Source organism: Herpailurus yagouaroundi, unplaced genomic scaffold, assembly GCF_014898765.1.
Source record: "Herpailurus yagouaroundi ecotype Mexico unplaced genomic scaffold, PumYag 163, whole genome shotgun sequence".
NCBI lineage: Eukaryota > Metazoa > Chordata > Mammalia > Carnivora > Felidae > Herpailurus > Herpailurus yagouaroundi.
The window spans coordinates 25690330-25702570 of NW_024412404.1; the positions used below are offsets into that span (position 1 = coordinate 25690330).

At 53.9% G+C, this 12241-nt stretch overlaps 1 protein-coding gene across 1 annotated transcript; it reads left to right on the forward strand.

The window, feature by feature from the left end:
- The first annotated feature begins 6868 nt into the window (after nt 1-6868).
- On the forward strand, nt 6869-11919 carry FAM25A (family with sequence similarity 25 member A). The gene is made up of 3 exons (XM_040485641.1): nt 6869-9067; nt 10727-10789; nt 11730-11919. Exons 1-3 carry the CDS (start codon nt 8995-8997, stop codon nt 11861-11863), a joined length of 270 nt encoding a protein of 89 aa, XP_040341575.1. The 5' UTR covers nt 6869-8994; the 3' UTR covers nt 11864-11919.
- Nucleotides 11920-12241: the final 322 nt, after the last annotated feature.

Sequence of the window (12241 nt, forward strand, 5' to 3'; positions counted from 1 at the left end):
CTCCTGTCCACTTCATTCCTCCCCACAAGCCGGGCCCAGCCCTCTCGCGCCCCCGCCCTGCACAGTGTGCAGAAACCCAGCCCCGACATCCAGAGTTCTGGCATTCCAAATTCGGAAACCCAGACGAACTGTCCAAGAATTCTTTTCCCATGGTCTCAACCGCAAATCCAGACGCTCCCTTATACGAAGTTCAATGAGGTATGGGTGCCTCCCGCTCTGCTCAGGAGCCACCTGGTCCCCGTTCCCAAATCGCTCCCTCAGCTCCAGGAACCCCGCGCCTCCTAGGAGGGGATACTCGGTCCCTAGATGCTTGAGGGGCTCAGCTCAGGGCAGGGGAATAGGGGCTCCAAGGGCTGGGCTTCGGGAACTTCTCCCCGCTAGCTGTGCCTGGAGGCTGCGAGCACCGGGGCTCCCTCGCTGGGATCCTGTGAGGACCTCAGGTGGCGGGACCTCTGGGGACGACGCAGAGTCGCAGGAGCAGCACTTAAAGCCCTCGCCGCACCCCGGTCCCCGCCCGCGGGGTGTTTGTGTGCCGGCCCCACCCGGCGGTGAGTCACCGGGCAGGACCGAGAAGGCTAGGACACCCCCGGAGCCGCCGCACCCCGCGGCTGGACTGGAGCTGGTTCGGAGCTGCAGCCGAGAGTAGCCCCGCCCACGACACGCCCCCTGGGGGAGGAACAGCGGCGCGGGGGGCGGTGCACGTGGGCTTGCAGTGGGCTACAGGGCGGTGTACGTGCGCGCGCGACCCCTCCCGCGAGCACCCCTTCCCGCTCGGACGTACCAGGACTTTCTGTTCCAGGATGGAGGCCGGCCCTTTCGTGCCACAGGGCCCCTAGAGGGACTAGACTTCCCGCAAACTTAGTCCCCCCCCCCCCCCCCAGCACGTGTCCACGCACGCGACACCAGCCCCGGTACGCCCCGCTGCAGGGTGACTCACAGTTGCCACAGGATAAGGCCCAACCCTGGCGCCTGGCGCTGGCGGCCCCCTCCATCCGGACCCCCTGCCACACCGCGTTCCCCTTTCCCACCTCCGAGACTTTGCTCACGTTATTCCCTCCACCCGTGAGGATCTTATTCTCTCTGGACGAGCACGTACGTAGCCAAGCCGTTTCCATTCAAAGATACTAATTACACGTCCCAATTCTGGGCAGATAAGAGAGAAAAGAGTAGTCTCCCCTCGCGTGGACACGAGGCCGGCTTCATGGGAGGCCTCGCACGGCCGCCAGCAGGGAGCAGTGTCGTCGTGTGGCGCCCCGCCCAGGCCCAGGTGTCCCGGTGGGTGCAGCTCTGCTCCAGCGACCTTTCTCTTCTCCAACCTGAGAACCCTCCCAGGCCGGCCACAGATCTTCTCCCGCTCCCCGTCAGCGTCTCCCATCCTCACCCGGGGGCCAAACCAGCTTATATTCTTGTTTCCTTATTACTGACTGTACCGGAAAGAAGGCCTCGCTTGATCTGCAAAATGGGCCAAGGCTGCTCCTTCTGGTCCAAAGAGAAGGTCCTCAAAGAGACACCTGGGTAGTGTGAGGACACTTCCAGCATCTCCAGGGGCCCCTGCCTCCAGGAGTGAATGCCAAGGTCAGGAGAGACCACCTGGGGAGGGGGGTGCACAGCTTGGGGGAGACCCGATGGGCTGGGGTGGCAGAGCCCACACATATTTTCTGATGTGAGTCCTTCCCCTGGTGAGTCAGAGAGAAATCCCCGTGGGTCCAGCAATCCCTTTTCATCCTACACTCCCCAGGAGATTGCCTTAGGGATGGGTGTGGGGCCCAGCTCTGGCCAAGGAGAAGGGAGGTCACATCTGAGGGCCTGGGAGCTTCTAGGAAATATTCTCCATCCTCAAAAAAAGACAGACAAGGGAAGAAACAGTCCCCCCTCTTCCACCAGACATTTTTGTGGCTGGAAATGATGCTTAGAACTGTGCCAGCCACATGTAACCATAGGAGAAACAAGCCTAAGGAAAACACAACTTTATTCATTCCCTAAACTAACCCGTCTTTCAGCCTGCCATGCTAGCAAGAGGATGCAGTTTCCCTCATTGTTTGAGCCACTGTGAATCAGGTTTTCTCTTACAAACAAAAGCTTGTCATCCCCATGTTACCTGGATGCCAGCCAGGATCCTGCACTGGCCGGCCTCACCCGCCTCCCCAGCCTCCTCTCTCAACACCCTGGCCCTCTCTGCCTCAGCCACATTGGCCCTTTTCCATTTCCCTTGACATCATGTTGCTGCTCACCACAGGGTCTTTGCATGTGCTGTTTTTACTGCTTAGACCACTCTCTGTCCTCCTCCATTAACCATTCTTGTCTAGAGCTCCTACTTTTTCATTCTTCAGATCTCAGTTCCCTTGTCCATCCTCCAACACGCACACACACTCAGGATGGGTCCAGCAACTGCTGATACAGTCTCACACCTTGTCCTCCTTTTCCACAGTTATTCTAACGAGACCCTTCTAGTATGCCTCTCTGATGGTTGTCCATGGGGCTGCAACCAAGTCCCTTCTACTGATGAGTGCACGCCAGTGCCTAGAATGGTGCTCTGGCAACATCTGCTAAATGAATACACGCCTGACCTCCTTTGGTTCTCCTACCAGATAACAATGAGTTTGCATATTGTCAGATGAACCCTGGGTGCCGTCTCTTTGGTGCAGCCCCTTCCACACTCCTGATGCCCCATGCACCATGCAAATGCCTGTTTCTATGTGCCCTGTTCTTCCCAACATTGCAAACTGTGGGAATGGGGGGAAGGCCAGTTTGAACTTGGTTTTGCTACATGTCTGGGACACAGTGGGTGCAACACCAGGGGAGCCCATGGGAGCCTATAGGAGCCCAGCCTTGTCTCCATGAGGGTCATGAAGCTAGTTGAACCCAGACCGTGGCCACTCTACCTTTGGGTCCTGGTCAAGGATCCAAAGAGCAATTCTTCCATTAGCAGTTCCTCCAAACGATTCCTGATTCTCCAGGTTCTACTTCCTCAACTAGCTAAACGCAAGGTCACTAAAAAGAGAGACAAGGGCAGGTTCCATTTTGGTTCCACTTGACTTCTCAGCTCTGATTCCTGTCGAATTGCAAATTTTATGAGAGACAAGGAGCAGAGTTTTCTATTTTCTGCTTTCAACCCCCTTATCTCTTTTTCTCTTTCTCTCTCTTTTTTGGTTGTTATTTGTCTCATTCTAGTTTCTACTTTTTGTAAATTTTTTTTTTTTTTTTTAGTGTTTATTTATTATTGGCAGAGAGAGAGACAGAGTATGAGCGGAAGAGACGCAGAGAGAGAGGGAGACACAGAATCTGAAGCAGGCTCCAGGCTCTGAGCTTGTCAGCACAGAGCCTGATGTGGGGCTCGAACTCACGGACAACAAGATCATGACCTGAGCCGAAGTCGGGCGCTCAACCAACTGAGCCACCCAGGTGCCCCTCTAGTTTCTACTTTTTGAAAGCATTTACATTCCATTCCTCTACCCTGAGCCACACCTTTGTTTTCTCTTAGATCTGCAACTGAAAATATTATAAGCTCTCTGCTATTCCTGTTGCTAAAACATGTTTTGCTATCTGTTACTTGGTTGGAATTAGTCTGCTAGAAGGTTCCTCATGGCGCCTGGGTGGATCAGTTGGTTAAGCGCCTGACTTCGATTCAGGTCATGATCTCACGGCTCATACGGCTCATGAGTTTGAGTCCTGTATCGGGCTCTGTGCTGACAGCTCAGATCCTGGAGCCTGCTTCAGATTCTGTGTCTCCCTCTCTCTCTGCTTCTCCCCCACTCATTCTCTCTCTCTCTCTCTCAAAAATAAATAAACATTAAAAAAAAATAGAAGGTTCCTCAAGAATAAAATATTTACAGATGGACTAGGAAGACTTGGGGTCTGAGCTCATAATTGTTATAGCTAGGCCTCTTGGGTTATTGCAATGTATCCATGAAGATTCATTGTGTTCTATTTTTGTGTGTGGCATTTAATATTTAAAATTTTTGGGGGCTCCTGGGTGGCTCAGTCGGTTAAGCGGCCGACTTCGGCTCAGGTCATGATCTCGCGGTCCGTGAGTTCGAGCCCCGCGTCAGGCTCTGTGCTGACAGCTCAGAGCCTGGAGTCTGTTTCAGATTCTGTGTCTCCCTCTCTCTGACCCTCCCCCGTTCATGCTTTGTCTCTTTCTGTCTCAAAAATAAATAAACGTTAAAAAATGTTTTTTTAAAATTTTTTACTATTTTATTTTTGAGAAAGAGAGAGAGATAGAGAGAGCGTGAGGGGGGAGGGACAGAGAGAAAGGGAGACACAGAATCTGAAGCAGGCTCCAGGGTCCGAGCTGTCAGCACAGAGCCTGATGCGGGACTTGAACACATGAACCACGAGATCATGACCTGAGCTGAAGTCGGACGCTCAACAGACTAAGCCACTCAGGCGCCCTGGCATTTTCTATTTTAAAAATGTTAAAAAGTTAAAATAAAAACTTTTTTTTATTATTATTGAAATCATTTTAATTTATTTAGTTAAAATTGACTAAATTTAGATTTTAATGTAGCTAAATATGCTAATGTTAATTCCTGGCTTCTGATCATTGTATTGTGGTTGTGTGAGATGTGAACACCCCCGTCAGGGGAGTCTGGGTGAGGAAGACAGGAAAACTATATTACTTTCATAACTCAACTAACACTGAGTTGGAAGAGAGACACTACCCTATTAATCGTAAAACCCTTGTATTCCTGACGCTGGAGGCTGTCAGGAATCTGAAGTTCAGATCTGAAGTGGCATTTCCCAGATGGCAGTGGGAGTCTGGGTTGGGGGTAGGGGCAGGGGATGCACCCAGACTCCTCTGCTCAGGAGCCTGCCCCTTTTTCATGTAAGCGCTGGACTCACCTGTATAGCCGCGACCCCTCCACCCCTCTGCCTCTTAGAACCAAACTGACTTTTAGAAGATTCTACGGGCAGCCTTCTCTTTTCCCAGTTGCAGCCTCCAGCATTTTGCAAACAAGGGTTTGTTTAGCCCTTGTTTCCTCAAAGGCTCTCTTCACTCTTGGAAGGTGGTGGTCTTATGTCTGACACCTCTGGAGATCCTTGGGCATCTTCCGCTTCCTCCTTCACCTGCTCAGGTTCTTAGTTCTGTCCCGAAGAGTTCTCATTCAACACCTGAGACCACCCCCCCTCCCCGGGTCTCTCCCACTCTTCTGCACTTGCCTGCCTTCCCACATTGGTTCTGCTGGTCTCACCTGCTCCTGGATTTGCATGGTTTCCCAGCTTCTCTGAAGAGAAATTTGATGTGTATGTGTGTGTGTGTGTGTTGATGATGGGCTGCCTTCCTCTTCCTCCTCCTCCTCCTCCTTCCCCCCCCTCCTCCTTCATATGGTTTCAAGAAGGAGAAATGGGACTATTTAGAATTAAGCTGCTGCCCTGTTGCCTCCAGACATGGCAGTCTGGCAGGCTGAGCTGGTATTCTGTTTACAGAGAATCCATATCCACTGTCTGCCTGCTCCTCCCTGCCCTCGCCCCAGGAACCTGTCCTCCTGAACTGCATCACCAGGGCTCCCTTGCCCTCAGTCCCAGTTGGGTTCAGCCAATGGGTGACACACGGCTAGGTCACAGAGGGAGAGGAGAGGTATTTGTTCCCCATGTAGCCTCCTTGCCTGACGTGGTTTGGCAGTGGCTGGGTTCCTCTGCTGCTGCTCCTGTTGAATGATCTTCTTGTAAAGCCACAACTCTCCTTGGCATCTGTATGGCCTTGCTCCTTACCCTTACCCCTCCGGGCCCAGGGTAGTGACAACTGTCACCATGACTGGTCTCCGGGCACCTTGCCATCCTTTATTGGTTCTCTTGAGTCTCCCCACAGCTTTGTGAACAGTCTCTTCCTTAAGTACCCCTTTGATGTGCCCTCTGATTTCCAACAGAATCCTGACTGACATCCATGGATGTGTGATGTTGACATGCCGAGGGACCACAAAACATCTCCAGGAGTCAGGATTTGGTTCCCTGTGGCTGGGAGGGGTTGGTGTGTGCAGGGTATGTGGGCTCAGTATATACTGTGAGCTCAAATCCCTGAAGCAGAAGGAGGAGAAAGCGGAAGGAGGATAGGCAACCATAGTTCAGATCACACAAGAAGTTATCACTTTAGACGTAAGACAGCCCTGAGTATTTGAACACTTAAAACAAACATTTTTTATTTTTATTTTTCAGAACTGGTAATTGCCAAGTTGGCAAATTGTCATATGAGAAATTGGCTCACCGTGACTTGATGATGCAGCCAGTTGATCCTTTGCCAAACTGGGTTGTTGCACAAATTCCACTTGGAGGATTAGTTGGCTCCTCTGAAGGCCTGATGGTCCTGCCCCAGGGGCTGGACTTGATCTTCTGTCTCAGGACAGGTGCCTGTGTTCAAGGGCTGCTCTGCTGGGGTGCAGGGTGAGCCAGGCCTCTTCTAAGATGGGATGGTTCCCAGCTGAGTCATCTTCAACTCATCCAGGCAGTAATGTTCCCTGCGGGAGTCACTGGAGCCCAGCCCCTCACATCTGGATCCATCCCTGGTTAGGAGGGTCTTGGGCTGTCTTGGGTTTCTTTGCCTGGAAAGAAGACCACCCTCAGTGATCCACAGGCGGGGCTGAGAGAACAGGAAGCTGGTCACAGCAGGAGCTGGAAGGCCAAAGGGGATCGCCCTGGGCCAGAGCACCAAGGTCAGGGGTCCCCTCATCTGGTCCTAGGCAGCTTGGCGAGGCCCCTCGCTTTCCCCTTGCTGGGCATTTGGGATCTTTGTCTGGACCCAGTCTTGCCCAGAGATCTGGGGCCACAATATGTTGTCACTGGAGCCAGGATGCTCCTCCCAGGGCAGTACAGCAGGGGAGGAGGGGCAGGGGCTCACCGGCAGGGAGGGTGATGTGGTAAGGGCAACAGTAGCCAACAGTGGAAGAAAAGCATATCCAGAGGCTGTACTGGGTGGGGCTCTGGACTGGCCCTGGGACCGGAGTCCTGCGGAAGGACTGAGTCCTAGCAAGGACCTATTGAGGGGCTAGTGAGCTCCAGAGGAGAGGGAGAACAGTATCCCAGGATGGGAACTGGTGTGGAGGGGTCTGTGGGGTCTGGAATCTGTCCCGGAAACACTGGATGACACCACCATCCTGTCAGGGGAACAAGCACGGCGAGGGACCCTGTGGGGCTGGGGGACACACACCACCTCAGAGGAAATAGGGAAAGAGCTCTGCTGGGTCCAGGGAGATCTCTGTGGGTCTCTCAGCCCAACTCCCCCCAACTGTGTCCCCAAAGTTCCCCACCCTTGGCAGCACTACCCTGAGCAGAAGACTCTGGAATTCGCCTGTGCTGAGGGGAGAACAGTCTTCTGGACCTGCTTAAGCTCCAGAGCCCCTCACTTCACAGCCTCTTCTGAGTCCACAGGGTCACACATAGCCATCTGTAATAGTTGCAAGAGTAGTATTATTGTGTTCTTTCTCTCAAAGACGGTTTAATACCCGACCACTCCTGCCAGTGGAGAATGGTGTGTGTGGCCCTGTGACCCAGAGTTTCTGCTGCCACAGCACCCACTGCCTGCCCCCCCGCCCCCCGCCATGGGGGCCGGCCACAGCTTGGGGCTTCCTAATACCAATCAGGAATGTGGGAGGGCCTCAGCCCCGTAGGACCCAGGCGGTGAGGGCCTGGAGTCGGGTAAACACTAATTAGGGTTCACCACACCCTCCTGGGCATCTGTACAGGCTGAGAGAACAGGCATGGGGGCAGGCAGCCTCAGACTCCTGCCCCTGGCCTGGATGGCATGAACAAGGACTTGGGAGGACTTCTTCCATGACTTCTGGCCACTGGGGTCATAGTCCCCGGCCCTCTGCCCCCCCTACTGGTCGGTCAGGGCTCACTCCCGAACAGCCCCTCTCTAGCACAATCAGTGACAAGAGGGAGGGAACAGAAGTTTACCAAGAACTTGCACACATGATCCCTCTATCAGTGACATGGCCAGGAAGGCATGGCTGTCCCCATTTTATAGATGAGGAAACTGAGGCTCAAGTTTGGGCTGGTGAGTAAGGGAAGCGGCATGTGACATGTGGCTTGAGGCATCACTCTTCAACCTGAGTAACTAGGGAGGCAGCCTGGCCCCTTAAGCATGTGATGCATCAGGGGCCTGTAGAGTGGCTTTCTGGGAATCCTGGCCAGGGCCAGATGTACCTCCCCTACTGGTGCTGGGGTCCTCCATCTATTCCTCTAGGACCTCCTGGGGGACACTGCTGGCCTCACAGGACCTCTCCGAGAAGCCAGGCCCCGAGGTGCAGGGGTGCTGGGCTCTCTCCTGTGCTGCCTGCCCCTGAATGGGGCTGCGCAGGGGTTCAGGTGCTCCTGTGAGTGAGAAGCAGCTGACTGCAAGCCAGGATGACTGGGTTTCCGGTTAACGCTATGTCCTCCGTAGGCTAGGTACCACCATGAAGCCCCCTTCCCCCGCCCCTCAAATTTCCAATGAAAGCTGCAGAGACACTGCAGAGCTGAAGTCTTTGGGAATGGGGAGGTCAGTGGTGCCCATTCCACTTGTGTCCCTGGCCTGAGGGACCGTCCGGGTCCCCAGGCCCACAGACCCCCAAGCCCCTGACTAGGGCACCCTGAGGATCCTGGATAGCAGGCTGGAAGTCCTAGGCCCTGTCTGGATACACAGCAGTGCCCAGGCTATGGGGAGCTTGAAGCCCAGGGGACTGGAAGGGCTGCTGTCCCCAAGGGCCTGTCATCTCCCAGGGCAGTCAGGCCTCCTTTCCAGGCTCAGCCCTGCTCCTGTCCCTGCCCCTCAGAGGGTCCCCGAGTACTGGGTGTCAGGGTCTCATACTGCCAGAGGGGCAGGGCTGCAGTCACGGCACTGGGGCAGCCCCACCCAGCCTCGTCTTCCTGCCGCCGCCTGCGCTGACTCACCACCTGATCTCCTACCTGGCTGGGGCGGGGGCTCCTGCCCCAGAGCCCAGGCAGGCATCAGAGGCATCTATAAAAGCACGCTGATCCAGACCGCAGCATCCTGCTTGGTTTGCCACTTGTCACCGCACAATGCTGGGAGGTCTGGGGAAACTTGCTGCTGAGGGCCTGGCCCACCGCACTGAGAAGGCCACTGAGGAAGCTGGTAAGGACCCAGAGGCTCCTTTCCACCTGGCCCTTCTCCCTAGGCTGGGGGGGGGGGGAGGTGGGGGAGGTGGGGACAGACTCGATGGGGCCTGTTGGAAGCTGATCTCAGCAGATTGGGGGCAGGCCTTGGCCCCTTGAGGAACCCATCAATCCCACAAGGACAGAAAGGAAGTGAGGGGTGTGGAAGCTGAAGAGGGCAGCTTGGGTGGAGTCATGAGGGGTCCATTGCCCCCAAACAGGCCTCCCTCGGTTGGACCCATTTCTGGGGTCTGTGAGGCAGGAGGGACACAGCTCAGAGGAGGTCCCTGGGAGCAAAAAGGGAGCCCAGGTGCTGGGTGAGCCTCCAGTGGCTAGAATCCTCCCCTCTGGAAACCCGGGAGTCCTTCCATATCAAAGCAGCCTGTTTTGAATGTCCTATACAGAAACAAGGAAATGGGTTTTTATTTTTAGCATCACTTTAATGCCTCAAAGATTTCTTTACTAAGAAACCACCAAGTCTGATTCCGTTCAAAGTCAGCCCCCTGGGTTTATACAAAGGACGTTTTCAATTTCTTCAAAGTCCCCAGAAACCCTTTTCTTAAATAAAGATTTTATTTTATATATTTTAAATGTTTATTTATTTTGAGAGAAAGAGAGAGTGCAGGGGAGGGGCAGAGAGAGAAGGAGACAGAGAATCCCAAGCAGGCTCTGCACTGTCAGCACAGAACCCAACATGGAGCCCGAACTCGTGAACCTGTGACGAAATCAAGAGTCAGATGCTTAAACGACTGAGCCTGCCCAGTCACCCCTGAAGACTTTATTTTTAAGTAATCTCTACACCCAGCATGGGGCTCGAACTCATGACTCCAAGATCAAGAGTCACATGCTCTTCTGACTGAGCCAGCCAGGTGCCCCAAAACCCTTTTGGTGTGTATGCCCCAGCAACTCTGTGCGGGAGGTTAGTCCTGCCGTTTTGTGAAAAACAACTGGTGTCCGCGTTGGCTGTTCGGGTTCTGCATGGCCGCAAACATGTCTGTATTTCGTATGTTAGCTCTGCAGCTGGGGTTGACCTCTCTCTTGCATATCTCGCTGGCCCCGAGTTCGGCATCATCCCCACTCCACAGATCAGGGAACCAAGTGTGCAGAGTGGAGGTAAAATCAGAAGCCGTTCTTCTGACTCCAAAATCTTCCAGTTCTAGCAACTGCCGCACGAACTTTAGACAACTCCGAAGTGGTGGGAGAGTTCCTCCTGTTGGAGGAATTGCTCTGGGGGGTCAGGTTTGGCTGGAGGAGACCTCGGGATCTGGCATCCCCAGTGGAGCTGTGGTGGGACAGCAGCTCACCTGAGAGGTGCGGTGACGTGGGAGACGAGCCCCGCCTTGGCCTCAGGGGCCCCATTGGCACCAGGGCCTGCTCATCTGCATTCCAGGCCTTGCCAGGCCAAGGGGGCACGGAGGGCCCTGTGCTCTCGTCTGACTGCCTAGGTTTGTCTTCTGGCAGCCAGGCCCGCTGGAGTCTCTGAATTAAGGCAGCTGAGGGTTCTGCTCGTGAGCTGCCTGGTCTCACAGGGAGGTTGGGGGGGGGGGGGGCGGCATCCAGGACATCCAGATGTCCTGGGCTCCGCCTTGAGGAGAAGCTGGCTTGCACTGCGCTCACTCTGGGCTTCTCATCTTTTTAGTTCATGCCGTTGAGGAGGTGGTGAAGGAGGTGGTGGAACACGCCAAGGAGGCCGGAGAGAAAGGTATCATTGAGGCTGGGGCCAGGGGAGGAGGGAAGGAGGGAAGCTAGATGCTGGGAGCAACCCATTCTTTGCCTAACCCGGTCAAACCCTGACCTTGATGTTGCATCCTTTCAGTTGGTATGCAATTATCGACGCTCATCTGCGGCCACAGACTGTACTTTGCTAATAAAACAAGATCCATCCAGACAGTCCTTTCCGTGGGATGTTAAGGAGACGGGGTCACAAAAGACTATGTGGCAGCACGCTCTGACAAAACATTTCAGACAGGAGATTGTGTGTTTACATGTATATTTGCATAAATGTTTATGTGTGTGTGCTGTAGTATAACTAAAAGTGCCTCATTCCTTACAACATGATAGGTTCCAGATGGATCCAGGGCTCACGTATTAGATACATGAAATCGTTAAACTGTTAGAAGAGAAGGTGGTGGATTGGGGATAATACGGGAGAGGAGAGGATCTTTTTAACTGTGACGGAAAACCCGACAGCCACATAGGAAATATTAGATAGACCTGGCAATATAAAACTTGCAAATTTTCCATAATAAAAAAAAATGCGATAAGCCAAGCCAGGAGAAAAACCACAAAGGGAGGAAAAACATTTGTAAATAGAAACGATGGACCAATATAAAAACGACAGAAGACACAAGCAGGCAGTTGACAGAGAAAAGAGGTCTGAGTAGGCAGCGCGCCCTTGGGAGGAGCAGGTGCCGCCTCAGAATTGGGGAAACGCGAGTTGTGGAGGGAACCGAAACCACGTTTGAATGCGTTCCTCCGGGAGCCCCGCTGCCCTCTGTCCCATCGGGGCAGAATCCAGCAAGGCCAGGCCTCCATCCAGTAAGACCGCCGCATCCCCGCAGGCCACTCCAGCTGACGCGGGCCCTGCTAGCTGGAAATGTTTACTTTGCTCAACGGACGTTATTCCTCTTTCTTCCTGACAGCCATTGGCGAAGCCTTAAAGAAGGCCCATGAGGCAGGGGACAAAGCGGTGAAGGAAGTCACTGAGACGGTGACCAACACAGTCACAAGCGCTGTCACCCATGCAGCGGAAGGCCTGGGCAAGCTGGGACAGTGAGCGCACCCACTTCCAGCGGACTCTTCCCGAATCTCAATAAAAAGCTGTGAAATGTGTGCACTGCGCCCTGGGTTTATTCCTGTTTGGACGGCAACGTTGCCTATGTCCCAAGTGTCTGCAGGGGCAGGGGGCCGGCATGTGCACCTTCTGAGGGGCAGTAGGTCCCCATGATTGATCAGCTGTGCTGCTCTCACACTGAGATTTCTCACATCAGCAAGGAGCTCTTGAAGAATTGTTAGGGTCTGTGCTATACTTCTTCAGGGATCATTTCCTCAGACACTATATATAGCTTTCAGACACCTCAGCGCGTGTCCTCACCTTCAGGACATCCCAAGGGAGGAACAGAATTCAGCTCACACGTGCTTTGGGTTTTCCCAA

Coding starts and splice junctions, on each gene's coding strand:
- FAM25A (XM_040485641.1), top strand. CDS start 8,995: ATGCTGGGAGGTCTGGGGAAACTTGCTGCTGAGGGCCTGGCCCACCGC. Junction 9,068..10,726: donor GAAGGCCACTGAGGAAGCTG/GTAAGGACCCAG, acceptor TCATCTTTTTAG/TTCATGCCGTTGAGGAGGTG. Junction 10,790..11,729: donor CAAGGAGGCCGGAGAGAAAG/GTATCATTGAGG, acceptor TCTTCCTGACAG/CCATTGGCGAAGCCTTAAAG.